Below are 12,898 nucleotides of genomic sequence, written 5' to 3'. Positions count from 1 at the left end.
TTTTTTTTTTGCAGCCTATATGCATCTCTGTTTCTCAGCAGCCAGTGTTCAGATGAGTATGCATTCTTTGAGCATACACACACTTAATAAGGGAGAGAAGATGGGGTTAGAAGTCTGTTTCAGAGGAGAGGAAAGCCAGGGCCAAAGCATTTGCTTCATTGAATCCACAAAGTGGATAATCTGTCTGCTGAATTAAGAGCCAAATACATTTTTAAACACAGAGCTCTGGACAGTTTCATCTGTGGCAGTTGGAAGGTACCTGAGAGATCCTCTCCTCTTTTCCTCCCTGTACTGGGGCTGGGAGGTGGCAAACGCAGCTTACCTGTACTTACAGGGACGAACCAGTTGACATTTCTCCCCATCCCTTTGCCACCCCACCCCCCATGTATTATCTGTGGGCCTCAGCGGTCCTCCAGGCCTGCCCGTGGCTTGTCTGCTTGTTTTGGGGAACTGACATGTCCTTCCAGTGACCACTGTCCCCTGGTTAGGAAGAGCTCTCTGTAGGAAAAGAATATGGTTTTTCCGGGGAGTCGTGCCAGCCAAGGCTTTCGCCGGCTTCTGCCTGCTGTCCCATTTGAGTATTCCTGGCCTCCCTGAATGCCCTGGCCCTTCCCCACCCCACTGGGTGGCGGTGAGGAGACCCGGTGGAGCAGAGTTCTGGCCCTTCCTCCGGCTGGCAGGGACGTAACTCGCGCTTTCTGATTCACTGCCCTGGGTTCCTCCCTTACAGCGCCCCCATGGACTTCGCCCTCAATACCTACATGAGCCATGCGGGGATCCGTCTTCGAGAGCCACGACCTTCCAACACGACCGAGAAGGCCCAGTCTGCTCCTGACAAGGACAAGTGGCTTCCCTTCTTCCCAAAGACCAAAAAGGTGACAGAGCTTCCCTGAAAAGTCATCCTTTGGTGCAGTTACCTGCTTGTGCTGCTGCCTTTGGACGTGGAGTCGTTGAGAATCCCCAGACTAGAGCAGCTGTCCCTTCCTCCAGTCTCAGGCCAGAAGCAAATGTGCCAGTTTAGGGGACAAGCATGAGTGTGCTTTCCAGTTACTTGTTTAGGGACAGTCTTAGGGTCAGTCGCAGGGTGATTAGTGACCCAGGCTGGGTACTGGGACCTTCCTCAAACCCTAGTGTCTCTTGTTTCAGCAGAGCAGTAATTCCAAGAAAGAAAAGGATGCCTTGGAGGACAAGAAGCGAAACCCCATCCTCAAGTACATCGGGAAGCCCAAAAGCTCCTCCCAGAGCAGTGAGTATTTCAGGAACAACCACCTTGGGCAGGGGTTCGGCCCCTTCACAGGCCAGTATGTTGGCGGAGGGTCTTCCTGTGCTTTTGAGAGCCACAGGCCCAAACTCTGAGACTGCAGCTTCCTCTCAGTGCTAAAGCATCTCCCCTTGCCACACTCAGTGCCAGCTCAGGTGGTACAGATAAATTCTTCAGAGCCAAGGAGGCTGTGCCAGTCCCTGGGTCTAGGAACTCAGAGCCAGTCATAGATACTAAACAGCCTTTCAGAGGAGTATTTCCGCCTTGGTACGATTGCTCTGTTGACAGCCAATGCCCCCTTCACCCCAATGCTTGGTATTTGTATATCTGAGGGCCTGTGTGTTGAGAGCAATTATGGGCCCTTGATGGAGGGTTTGAGTTACTGTTAAGCAGAACTAGATGGAAAGGGGGCAGGTTTATGACCCAGAGGCTCCCCTCATGCCATCAGTAACCCACACCTGCCTTGATCCTGTCACCAATCTCTTCCCAGCTGTGTTTCATCTGTTTGGAAGTTGCTGCTGGCCCTCCCAGTTGTTACCTCAAGACCCCAGGATTAGTCTTGGGAATCTGGGAAGGGCCTTGGAGTGGGCCTGCTGCCTTTCCTGAGATTGCTGCCTTGGGGGACGGGGGGCAGGAGGGGACTCAGCTAGATCAGCCCTGATTTTTACCACTACCTTTCATTTTCCAGCTTGATGTAATTTTTATTTTGACTCTTGAAACATTGATTTGACTTTTCATGGTTTACTTTTGTTTTTGTTTGTTTTCTTTTAGCATTTCATATTCCCTTGTCCCCTGTGGAAGGTAAAAGGACCATTTTCTTTGGGTTTTTCTTTGCATTAGCATTGAGTTTCCATTTCCCAAGTCCTGTCTGCCCTTCTTCCCTCTCCTTCTTCACCTCCTCCTGTCCTGGCTCCTTCCCTTTCCTCACTCCATTCCTCTTACATGTTCCTCCATGCTGCTAAAGCTCTGTGTGACACACACCCCTGCCCAGGGTCTCCCACCCTCACGCTGGGTGCCGGCAGAGGCCAGCCTTCTAGGCCCTCTGAGACTGTTCCACAGCCCAAGGCCTTTCTCTTCCCTTCTGTCACCTCTCCGTGGGTGAGGCTCCCAAAGCCCAAGGCTCTCTGTAAATGAGGGAAACCTTCGCATGTTGAAATGTCCTGCCCAGGTTCCTCAGGTTTTTGTTTTCAATGGAAATAATGACAAAGATCCCCATTTTTGAAGGTTATTTGGGGGTTTCTTTGGTAAATAATGGGTCTCTAACAATTTTTCTTTGGGGTATTTTAATTTCTCTCATCTTCTTTGCTTGAGCCCTTCACTACAGTACCTCCCATCTCTTTTGACTCTTAACTTTGCCAGCACAGTCACTGCTTCAGTTGAAAAGAACAACCCTAACGTATGTACATTAGAGGACCTAATATCTTCTAGAATCCATGAATAAAAGTAAATACATCTAATACACACTACCCCAAAGAAAGTCAGAACCTAGAACTGAGCAGGTTCATTTCCCATCAGTGAGGTCCCCAGGCATACAATTAAGTGATTAATATTTTCTAGGTTCTATCATAAACCCAGGGGAGAGATAGCAGTGAGATGCGATCAGGAAATTAATCTGTTGCTGTAATTCATTTTACATAAAGTAACAATTTAAAATAATCTTCAAAAATTTTTTTCAAGTTAAATTCCTAGGCTTGTTACGATATTTTAAACAATAAAAATAAAGAATTATTGGAGGGAAATCTATATAAAACAACGGAAAAAATAAAAGAATGGCCTTGAAATCCAGGCCCTTAGTTCTTAACACATACTTCCGCCTGTCTGCCCTGCCCGAGGCAGGCGTGAGGCAAGCAGCAGCCCTGCCCAGGCTGCTGGCCTTGTGTCAGCCCGAGAGTAGACAGGAACACCCAGGGTGGAACTGCCAATCCCAAGAGCAGGATAAGGGTGCTGGGTAGTCACCGCCTCTTTGAGGTGGATCTTTCTATTGTAATTTCACGACTTGATTTGATGTTCTCAAGTTCTCAGGACATCAGGCAAATCTGTATCTATATCTGAAGACCAAACACCCACCAAAGCTAGAAAGCCTCAGTATTGAGAGCTTTGCCGTTTAGGATCAACAGCTATTGCCCTTGTTTCTTAGTGAAAGTGTTTGATTGTTAGTAACAGTGTATAATTCACTTTTATTTATTTAGTTTCATTGGAGCCTCAAGGAGAGCAAAGGCTACTGGTGAAAACTTTATTCTTTTTCAAAATGTGTTTCTTTCTACCTGTTTTTTCCCCCTGTTCCTCTGGGTTATTCAGTTATACCAAATCTCAGGGCCACACCTGCTTCTTGTCACAGCTAGGGTGTAACTATGTCCCAGGAACAACTGGGCATTTTCCAGGTGGCCCATGTCAGAGGGAACAGTAGGCTCCGCCTGGGGTGTTCCCAGACTCCCGCATCATCACCCAGCCAGGGATGCACAGGGCCATGGCTGCACAGCTGACCCTGGCTCCTGCAGTTGCCTCAAGGCCCAGATGCACATTCAGTCTGGGACAGGTAGATCTGACCCTGATCTCCAAAATGGGAGTGATGGTAACAACCTCTACTTCTAACACATACACACAGCCACCTGATTTGCAGTTTTAGAAAAACATTACCTGTCTAAAGGATGTGAGCCTTGAAGAAGCCAACTAAATGTTTCTCTGTTTCCTCTGGCTTGGAGATTTTCTCATGAATCTCCCGTTTAGAGACAGAGAGATTTGTAAGTTTGTGTTTGTTAATATTAGAATCTCTGGTTAGTGTGGTTAGGACCAGGGCCTGGTGCCCAGGGGTATTTTGCCTTCCTTCCCCGTCCCTCTTACCCTCCCTGTTGGCCCAGGCAGAGCAGCATCTCTAGCCCAGCTCCTGTGCTGATATCCTGGACCTGGAGCTGAGCTAATCGACTTTGAAGATGGGAGCCACTGAGCCCCTGGGCCTGAGCCTTCTTCTCCAGGGTCTCAACATGGCATCATCACCTGTGACTTTTTACTCTCTAACCTGCCCTTTCTGTTTCTTTGAACAAGAACAGCTCTCTTTTGTCTTAGCTTTGAAAAGCGTCTCCAATTTGAATGTCAGAGAGTGACATCTCTCCTCTGTTTCTTCTAAGACCCCCCTCACTGGTAATGAAGGGTGATTCTTTGATGATAGAGGCAGGGGTGGGGGTAGAAAGAACAGGAAGGAGAGTCAAGTTAAAAACAGAAATAGTGAACTCCAAAAGTAGTACAAATTTGAAAAATACTTGGTCTAATTTGGCAACATGACCAAATTCCAGGTAGTTGTGTTTTTGGTTTTCCTGGCTATTTTTTTTATGTATATATGGCTCTTGGGGAAAACCTGGTCAGGATTTTCAAGCATGAGAGTCATTGTAATAAAGAATGTGAGAGCCAGAAGAGATATCCACAGCAAATGTACTCCCAAACCCTCTCATTTTGCATCTGAGGGAAGAGTAGACCCAGAAAGGTGGGGGGACTGCCCGTGCCCTGCTGTGTAGTAGGGGAGCCAGGGCTCGACCCTGTCTCCCAACCCTCAGCCCCACGCTGTTCTCATCCATGCTTGCTCATCGCTGTCTTCTGGGCTAGAGGGGAGCGAGGGCCCTAAGAAGTCGTCCCCGAACAGGAAGCAGAGTGTCTCTCATTATCTTTCTGCTTCCAGTCAAACCAGGCAACGTGAGGAACATCATTCAGCACTTTGAGAACAATCAGCAGTACGACGCCCCAGAGCCTGGGACGCAGCGACTCTCCACAGGGAGCTTTCCCGAGGACCTGCTGGAGAGTGACAGGTAGCAGTGGCTGGACGGGGCCTGCCAGCTGCCCATGGAGGGAAGCGTGGGCTTGGAGCTTTGGAGCTAGGGTTTGATGCCAGCTACTTTACCCCCACCCCCACCCCCAGACTATAAGGCTCCCTCAACCTTCCCACCCAGGTATCTTCAGAAGAAGACATACTATATGTAGGTGATCAGGCCAGCCAAGGAGCGAGCAGGGCCCCTGACCTTCCAGTCTAAGAACCATATGCCTTTAAGCTTTCCTTTGGATTCACTCCCTAGTTACTCCAACGTCCCCACCCCAAGAATGAGCTAGACTATGTTATAAAGCAGCTAGTCGGAAAACCCTGAAGGACAAGGCTAGAGAAGACTACAGAGGGCCAAAGGGAAATCCTGGGAAGTAAGGAAGTCAGGCTAAAGCCGGTCTTCGGTGCCCATGAAGAAGCGAGCTAGAGATGAGATTCTGCTGGGTGCTTCAGAGGCAGACAATATAACCTGGGCATCTGATGTCCATCCTGGCAAAGAGATACAAAGGCCATTGATTCAAAACACGCTGCTCTTCTCCTTTCAAGAAGGAAAAGGGGAATTGAGGCTGTGGCATCTCTCATGTTCTCCATCTCTGGCCAGGTTCTAAGAGGAACCCTTCTTTGACATTGAAACATACTCTTGGACTTGTTCTTGATTGTGGCATGACAGCCATCAAGTCCTGTCTAAAATTCTACAGCCAGCACTTAAAGTGAAAACTGCCTGTAGTCAGAAACATCCTTGCAAATTCCTTAAGTCCCACCTGGTACAGTAAATGTGGCCTTATGTATACAAAAGTAGTTCTTGTGTGCACTCGCGTCTGATTGCTGCTGAGCTGGACTAAAGGCAGACACAAGTCAGTGTGTAGCAGCCCGGACAGGCAAAGCATTTCACCCCTGAAATAACTAGTTACCAAACTAGAAGTCAAACAGTCCTGTCTGTATGCACGGTTACTCCTTTCTGTTTATACTAAGCCTTTATAGGCTTAATATATATTAAAAGATTTTGCCATAGTGAGAATTAACAAAGGTTTAGGGAAGATAAAGGTTAGATTTGTGTGGGGGTGGGAGGTTAAGTTCTAATATTACTGGGTAAATTAAATACACAGATGATATGATTGCTGGGGTAGACATGATCCTACAGATGTGCAAACATACAATTATAAGATATCAACATTTGGAGAAAATATTTGACACCATTTGCAAACTTGTATTCTTGAAGTTGTTCAGTAAATTTGCCCTAAGACATTCATTAGGATCCTAAGTCTACTCTCAGCAGAAGCATTTGGATTTGATGATTATAAGCTCGCCGACAGTGTTAGGAGAAATGGCGTCAGCGGCAGGGAGGGTCAGAGGTTGTGGGAGAAATTAACCAAGGGTAACAGGCCCCCGAATCTAGATGGCAGTACTCTAGGCATTTTTGGTCAGAGGTGGGTTCTAAGCCTCCTTCCTTGGTGAGAGTGTTACTCACTTCTGGGTCCTTGAGAGAAGGTGCTTAGCCCTGCGGCCCTAGTAGCCTCATTGCACGAGGTTTGTTGCTCTGTGATGTGCCATGGGCACTGGGAAGGTGTTTTGAGTTAGCGTGTGTTGGAAATGTGCGAGCAGACTCTAGGGGGTGAGTTCAGTAGGTCATTAGCTGGCAGTGTAGTTTCTGACCCTGCAGACAAACCCTCAGGACCCAGGGGGAGCTGCATTTAGATCCTCCCGCAGTTCAGAGAGACTTGATGAATGGAGACCAAGCCATTTGGCTCCTTCGCTGCAGCAACCTGCTGTGCTATTAAGAGCCCTCCAGACTCTCCAGGCCTTCTGTGGTCCTAGAGGCAGAGCAGGATGCAGATTAGTAATAATGTCAGCAAAGATCCAGCCCAGCAGGGCCACGGGGGGGAGCCACCATCCTGGGGCAGCTAGGGGTCAGAGACGCCAGCTGTCAGAGTGCTGATGCACTGCAGGACTCAAAAAAGAGCGACTCCGAGTCGTCAGCACCTCATCAAGCCCCACAGACACTCAGTGGCCAAGCATGACAGGCCAGGGAGCAGGTTCCTGCCCATCGGTAAACAGGCCCCTGTAAGCACCCTCCCAAGCTGCCCTTCTCCCAAGAGGGGACTGGAAGCCTAGGAAGGATGCTGTCAGGATAAGAATGGAAGAAATCCACATCACAGCTGGAGGGCTGGGAATCCAACAGCAGATAGGATTTTCTGACAGGGAGAAAGCTAAAATGATGTGTGGACATAGCGCCCTGCTTCCCTCTTAGAAGATGTTGTAAAAGGAGAGCTCCACCTCAGGCAGAGTCTAGGACTGGAGCTGACCTGATCCAAAGCAGAGGGCAAGGTGGACTGGCCACGAGACAGCCCGGGGTCAGGGAGAATGGGGCCCGGTAGTCGCTGGAGTTTGGCGTCCACAGCTCTCCTGACAGGCACTCGGGGTCTTTGGTATTTGGACCCCCCACAAGTCTGATTCTGTTAGTCCCAGATTTCACCCTCCTGTTAGGATCCCTTCCTGACCAGTCATGAGGAAGGTGAGAGGCTCTGTCCGTCAAGCTGGGCTGGGGAGAGGGAGGAATCCAGAGCAGCAGAAGTGGCTTGTCTCTGAGCAGCATCTGCCGCCGGCTGTTTGGGTCCTCTGGGTTTGGTGTTTGGGGAGGAGAGCCTGCAGCACTGACGCACCCTTAATATGGGGCTGCAGGTAAAAGCTGGCCAGATGTAAGACCCCAAGGTCTCCTGCCCTTTCCCCTCAGTTCGCGCTCAGAAATCCGCCTGGGCCGCTCTGAGAGCCTGAAGGGCCGGGAGGAGATGAAGCGGTCCCGGAAGGCGGAGAATGTACCCCGCTCCCGCAGTGATGTGGACATGGACGCTGCTGCCGAGGCTGCCCGCCTCCACCAGTCAGCCTCGTCTTCTGCCTCCAGCCTCTCCACCAGGTGAGCGGGGCTCGAGGGGCTCAGCGCACTGATGTCCCGGGACCAGGCTGGGGCAGAGGGTTGCTGAGAGTTGACATTCTCTTCACAGGTCTCTTGAGAACCCAACCCCTCCCTTCACCCCCAAAATGGGCCGCAGGTGAGTAATGGGTGAGATGGTGCCTCTGTTAGGTATCCGTGTCCCAGCCATGCTCAGCTGCACCCCCCCCACCTTCCAGCGGCTGGTTGGTTGGGCAGCTCCCCTTCATGGCCCGCTGGTTTCCCATGGGCCTGGGGCAAGCAGGTTGGGCAGGAGAGGGAAAGACAAACACCGTGTTTGAGTTCTTCCTTTGAGTGATGCCAAGCTGCCTGTTTTCCCCCAGGAGCATTGAGTCCCCCAACTTGGGGTTCTGCACAGATGCCCTCCTCCCCCACCTCCTGGAAGATGATCTGGGCCAGCTGTCTGACCTGGAGCCAGAGCCAGATGCCCAAAACTGGCAGCATACAGTGGGCAAGGATGTGGTGGCTGGGCTAAGCCAGAGGGAGATTGACCGGCAGGAGGTCATTAACGGTGAGCACCGGCTCCACCTCCCCCGCTTGCACTCTGCCTTGTGTAGGAACGGGTGGAGAGCACCTCAGATGCAAAGGGTGGTAGAGAGAAAATAAGGTGGGGCCCTGGGGGCGGGACCAGTCCGAGTTGCAGCTCCTGTAAGGGCCACCTCAGTTCTGGCTCCTGGGGAGAGAAAAGTTGACACGCTATCTGAAACCAGCACTCAGTTCCCCCAAAAGTACAGTAGTTTGGGGGTCACAGTAGTGATTCCAGATCCTTGCTGATCGATCTCCTCCACGTCTTTCTGCCCTCCTTGACACTACCCCGGCTCAGAGCTGTTTGTGACAGAGGCTTCCCATCTGCGCACACTCCGGGTCCTGGACCTGATCTTCTACCAGCGAATGAAGAAGGAGGGCCTGCTGCCCCGGGAAGAGCTGGCTCGGCTCTTCCCCAACCTGCCCGAGCTCATCGAGATCCACAGTGAGGAGCCACCCTGCCTTCCATCCTCCCTTCCTGACCCCGTCCCCGGCCAGCCTTCAGGTTTCTGATCCAGTTTTGCCCACATGCCAGGCGCCCCGAGCAGATAGCCCTCACCAGTCCTCTCTGGCGGGAGAACCTGCTGTTCAGCCTGAAGCCAGCACTACAGCTCCCCACTGGGTGAAATGACTTTCAGACCCTTCCCCGTGGTCAGATCCCTCCTCTTGTCTCAAAGGGCCTGGCAGCATGGCTCAACCCCAGGCACTTCTGTCTTTTCTCCTTCTCCAGATTCCTGGTGTGAAGCCATGAAGAGGCTCCGGGAGGAGGGCCCCATCATCAAAGAAATCAGTGACCTCATGTTGGCTCGGGTATGGCTGCCCAGGGCCATAGGATGTGGCGGCGGAGGAGGTGGGGGGGAGCTGGCCTGGGCAGCGGTGTGAGCCCTGAGCCATATGCTGTCCGTTCTGCCCCTCAGTTCGACGGCCCTGCCCGGGAGGAGCTCCAGCAGGTGGCCGCGCAGTTCTGCTCCTACCAATCCATAGCCCTGGAGCTGATCAAGACCAGGCAGCGCAAGGAGAGCCGGTTCCAGCTCTTCATGCAGGTGTGTCCTCAGCCTCCCCTCAGCGCCACTAAGAGCAGCCAGATCGGTCACAGCTTGGTAAAGCTGAGGGGAGAGTTAACCGGTTCACCCAGGCTCTCCCGAACTCCCCTCCTGGCCCCCAGCTCCAGGCACCTTGACCCCTCCTCTCTACCAAGGAGGGTAACCCAGCAACTACCTGCACCATCCACATCCTCCCTCACGCCCCCTCTTCAGAAACACTGACACATACCCACTCTCAAGACAAGATGCGACTAGCCGTCAAAAAACCCGCTGACCTGCTAGTGCCTGTATGTGCTTAGATGGATCTCAGTTTCCTTATCTATGAAGGGGGAATAACACCTGCTCTATGTGGCTTGTTTGACTGTTTCCCTTTCCTGGGCTGTTGTCTCCCTTCCCCCACCAACCTTTGCCTAAATACGTAAGCAAGAAGCTGCCACCACCATTGCTGAGTGACCCTCTGGGAATAGGACCTATTTGGCATTTGCACACTCCCCGGGTCCTGAGCCCATAAGCCAGCTCCTCCCCCAGCTTGACATCTTCCTCTGTGCCTCCTTCCATCTAGGAGGCCGAGAGCCACCCTCAGTGCCGGCGGCTGCAGCTTAGAGACCTTATCATCTCCGAGATGCAGCGGCTCACCAAGTACCCGCTGCTGCTGGAGAGCATCATCAAGCACACGGAGGGTAGGGCTCGCACACAGCTGGCGGGGGGGGCTGCAGCCCACAGCGCACACCCTTCTTCTGGCACTGCCCTGCTTTGTGACCTTAGCAAGTCACTTGATCTCTCTGGTCTTCGGGGTCTCCATCTTTGAGTTGTTATCAGTCTCAAAGAAGATAACAATTGTAAATACGCATTGGCAAAAATAAGGTGCTCAGGAGCAGGAGGAGGTAAGGGCTGCCTCACCTGAGTGGGGCTTTTTTGTGCAGATGAGAGGAACGCATCTGAGAGGACACAGGTTGACACACGGGGGCACCTTGGCTTCTCCAGTGATCATGGTCCCACACCAGAGGCCATGTTTGGACTGTAGCCCTGTTCATCCCCGCTGCTGCACAGAGATAGATGTGCAGTGCACAAAAGATAGAGCTGTGCACGGCTACTCTGGAGGCATAGGGGGGCCATGCTCAATAGGGGGTCTCGCCCCAGGTGGTCCCTGACCCTGGGATCCTGAGCACCTTTCACGACCCTCAAATCTGGGACGTTGGAGTCAGGGTGTAGAAGTGGAAGAATCACAACCTGTTTTGACCAGGTGTCCCCAGAGGGAGGCAGCATCATTGCCATCACCCACAGTCCCTGTTCCTGTCCCCCACACCTGTAGAGCTGGCGGTGGGCTAGGCAGGAAGTCCTGGGAGCTATCAGTGTCTTCAAAGCAGTGGTCTGAAATTCAAGGACCCTCAGTATAAGCTAACCTTACACGTAAGGTCCAAGTTTGGCAAGGATGGCGTATCTACACCCATATCTGCTGGTTTGCCACAGGCCAGTCACCCTGGCTGTAAGTAGCCAGGCATTATCGGGCTCTGACAGACGTCTCAGGCTGGAGCCCCTAACCACTTCTCTACCCCAATTGGTAGGTGGCTCCTCTGAGCACGAGAAACTCTGCCGGGCCCGGGATCAGTGCCGGGAAATTCTCAAGTATGTGAATGAAGCAGTGAAGCAGACAGAGAACCGGCACCGTTTGGAGGGCTACCAGAAACGCCTGGACACCACCTCCCTGGAGAGGGCCAGCAACCCCCTGGCGGCGGAGTTCAAGGTAGGAGGCCGAGGCTGCAGCGCCAGCAGCCCCACACACACGTACGTGCTTTGTGGGCATCCTTAGGAGCAGAACTCTGGTCAGGACCTAGCGAGTGTTGGGGGCAGGAGACACGGGCCTGTCTGTGATCGAGTGGCCTGATGGGGCCCTGGAATACATACTGCCCCAGTTACTACTGCCACCCCATCCCCAGATAGACAAGGGTGGACAGCCCTGCCAACAAAGGCTAAATGTTAGAACTTAGCTTGAGAGAGCGGGGGATGGGAGTGAGGACTCAAGATAAAGACAAAGGTCATTTGGGAGGAAATAAAGCTGCACGGATGGGCTGGTGAAGCAGAGAGTGGTCAACGGAGGTGGAGAGACCCCAGCCAGAGCCATTGGTTTATCCCTCAGCACAGCACATGGCGCGTGACTTCATAGTTGTCTTTTTACTAGTCTGCGTCCCCCACAAGAGTGTGAGGACAAGGACTGTTCTTTGTTGACTGCTGATCCCAGCAGCTTAGCACAATGACCGGCACAGAGTAGGTTCTCAGATACTTGTTGAATAAATGGATGGTATCCCCTTAACAGAGCCTGGATCTTACAACCAGGAAGATGATCCATGAGGGGCCCCTGACCTGGAGGATCAGCAAGGATAAGACCTTGGGTAAGTGCCAGGGGGCTGGGGCTGAGAGGGAGCCTGGGGGACTTCCCCGGGGCTCTTCTTCTCTGGATCATAAACCCTGGAACCTGGTGCTCAAACGGGGCAGTAAGGTGGCCACCAGGGAGGCAGCTTGAAACATGACTGGGCGTGAGAGTTCAAGGCTCCTTAAGCACAGCATGGGGAAGGAGTACCAGAAACAAAGGAGTCAGAGGTCATCAGTTTCAAGGGCTTCCTAGACCCCGGGGATGGGCATCCAACAGCCTCTGGTACCGCGTGTGCCAATGAGGTATGAGTGGGCAATGGGGCACCCCTCACAAGCACAACACCCCTCCAGACCTCCACGTGCTGCTGCTGGAGGACCTCCTCGTGCTGCTGCAGAAACAGGACGAGAAGCTGCTGCTGAAGTGCCACAGCAAGACGGCTGTGGGAGCCGCGGACAGCAAGCAGACCTTCAGCCCCGTGCTCAAGCTCAATGCCGTGCTTGTCCGCTCTGTGGCCACAGGTACCCTTGAGGAGCCGGTCCCAGCTGGACCAGGCCCCAGGGCATGATCCCTGTTACTCGTGTCCAGTGAGCTCTGGGTGAGGCAGGGCCGATCTGGGGCCATACAGAACTTACCAGCCCACCTGTGTCCCTCCCCTCCTCCCCTGCCCCATCTAAGCAGGAGGATGTGGTCCAACGTGGGGGAGGGTGATAGGTAGGATGGGGACTAAGAGGAAGATAGACAACGTGGTGCAGGCATGATGGGATGTGGGCACCTAGGGTGGGCTGAGGATGTGTAAACAGGACTGGGAAGAACGAGATCAGGCAGAGAAGAGTCAGACAAGCCTTCCTGCTGCAAGAGTGACGGGCAGAGCCCGCTTGCAGAAGACGGAAGCACCCACAGTCCAGAACCCAGCGCAGTGCTCAGAGCGCTTCAGGGAGAAGCGGAG

At 52.6% G+C, this 12,898-nt stretch overlaps 1 protein-coding gene across 9 annotated transcripts in view; it reads left to right on the top strand.

Moving 5' to 3' along the window:
* Window positions 1-12,898, top strand: part of ARHGEF11 (Rho guanine nucleotide exchange factor 11) — a 96,682-nt gene that overhangs the window by 75,472 nt on the left and 8,312 nt on the right. For 5 of the 9 annotated variants that reach the window (XM_031436036.2, XM_031436035.2, XM_031436032.2 and 2 more), the window contains 14 exons: window positions 731-875; window positions 1,147-1,246; window positions 2,033-2,062; window positions 4,932-5,058; window positions 7,798-7,977; window positions 8,066-8,113; window positions 8,337-8,524; window positions 8,837-8,983; window positions 9,269-9,348; window positions 9,456-9,581; window positions 10,144-10,261; window positions 11,147-11,325; window positions 11,896-11,971; window positions 12,303-12,470. In XM_031436036.2, coding sequence (XP_031291896.1) covers window positions 731-875; window positions 1,147-1,246; window positions 2,033-2,062; window positions 4,932-5,058; window positions 7,798-7,977; window positions 8,066-8,113; window positions 8,337-8,524; window positions 8,837-8,983; window positions 9,269-9,348; window positions 9,456-9,581; window positions 10,144-10,261; window positions 11,147-11,325; window positions 11,896-11,971; window positions 12,303-12,470 — 1,712 coding nt within the window. The remainder of the gene's footprint in view (window positions 1-730; window positions 876-1,146; window positions 1,247-2,032; window positions 2,063-4,931; window positions 5,059-7,797; window positions 7,978-8,065; window positions 8,114-8,336; window positions 8,525-8,836; window positions 8,984-9,268; window positions 9,349-9,455; window positions 9,582-10,143; window positions 10,262-11,146; window positions 11,326-11,895; window positions 11,972-12,302; window positions 12,471-12,898) is intronic. The other 4 variants (XM_031436039.2, XM_031436031.2, XM_031436034.2 and 1 more) reach the window with 3 other exon arrangements.

The sequence above is a fragment of the Camelus dromedarius genome, chromosome 23 (assembly GCF_036321535.1).
Source record: "Camelus dromedarius isolate mCamDro1 chromosome 23, mCamDro1.pat, whole genome shotgun sequence".
In the NCBI taxonomy this organism is placed as follows: domain Eukaryota; kingdom Metazoa; phylum Chordata; class Mammalia; order Artiodactyla; family Camelidae; genus Camelus; species Camelus dromedarius.
The sequence above is the reverse complement of the archived record's forward strand: the minus strand, read 5'-3'. Positions and strand labels throughout refer to the sequence as shown.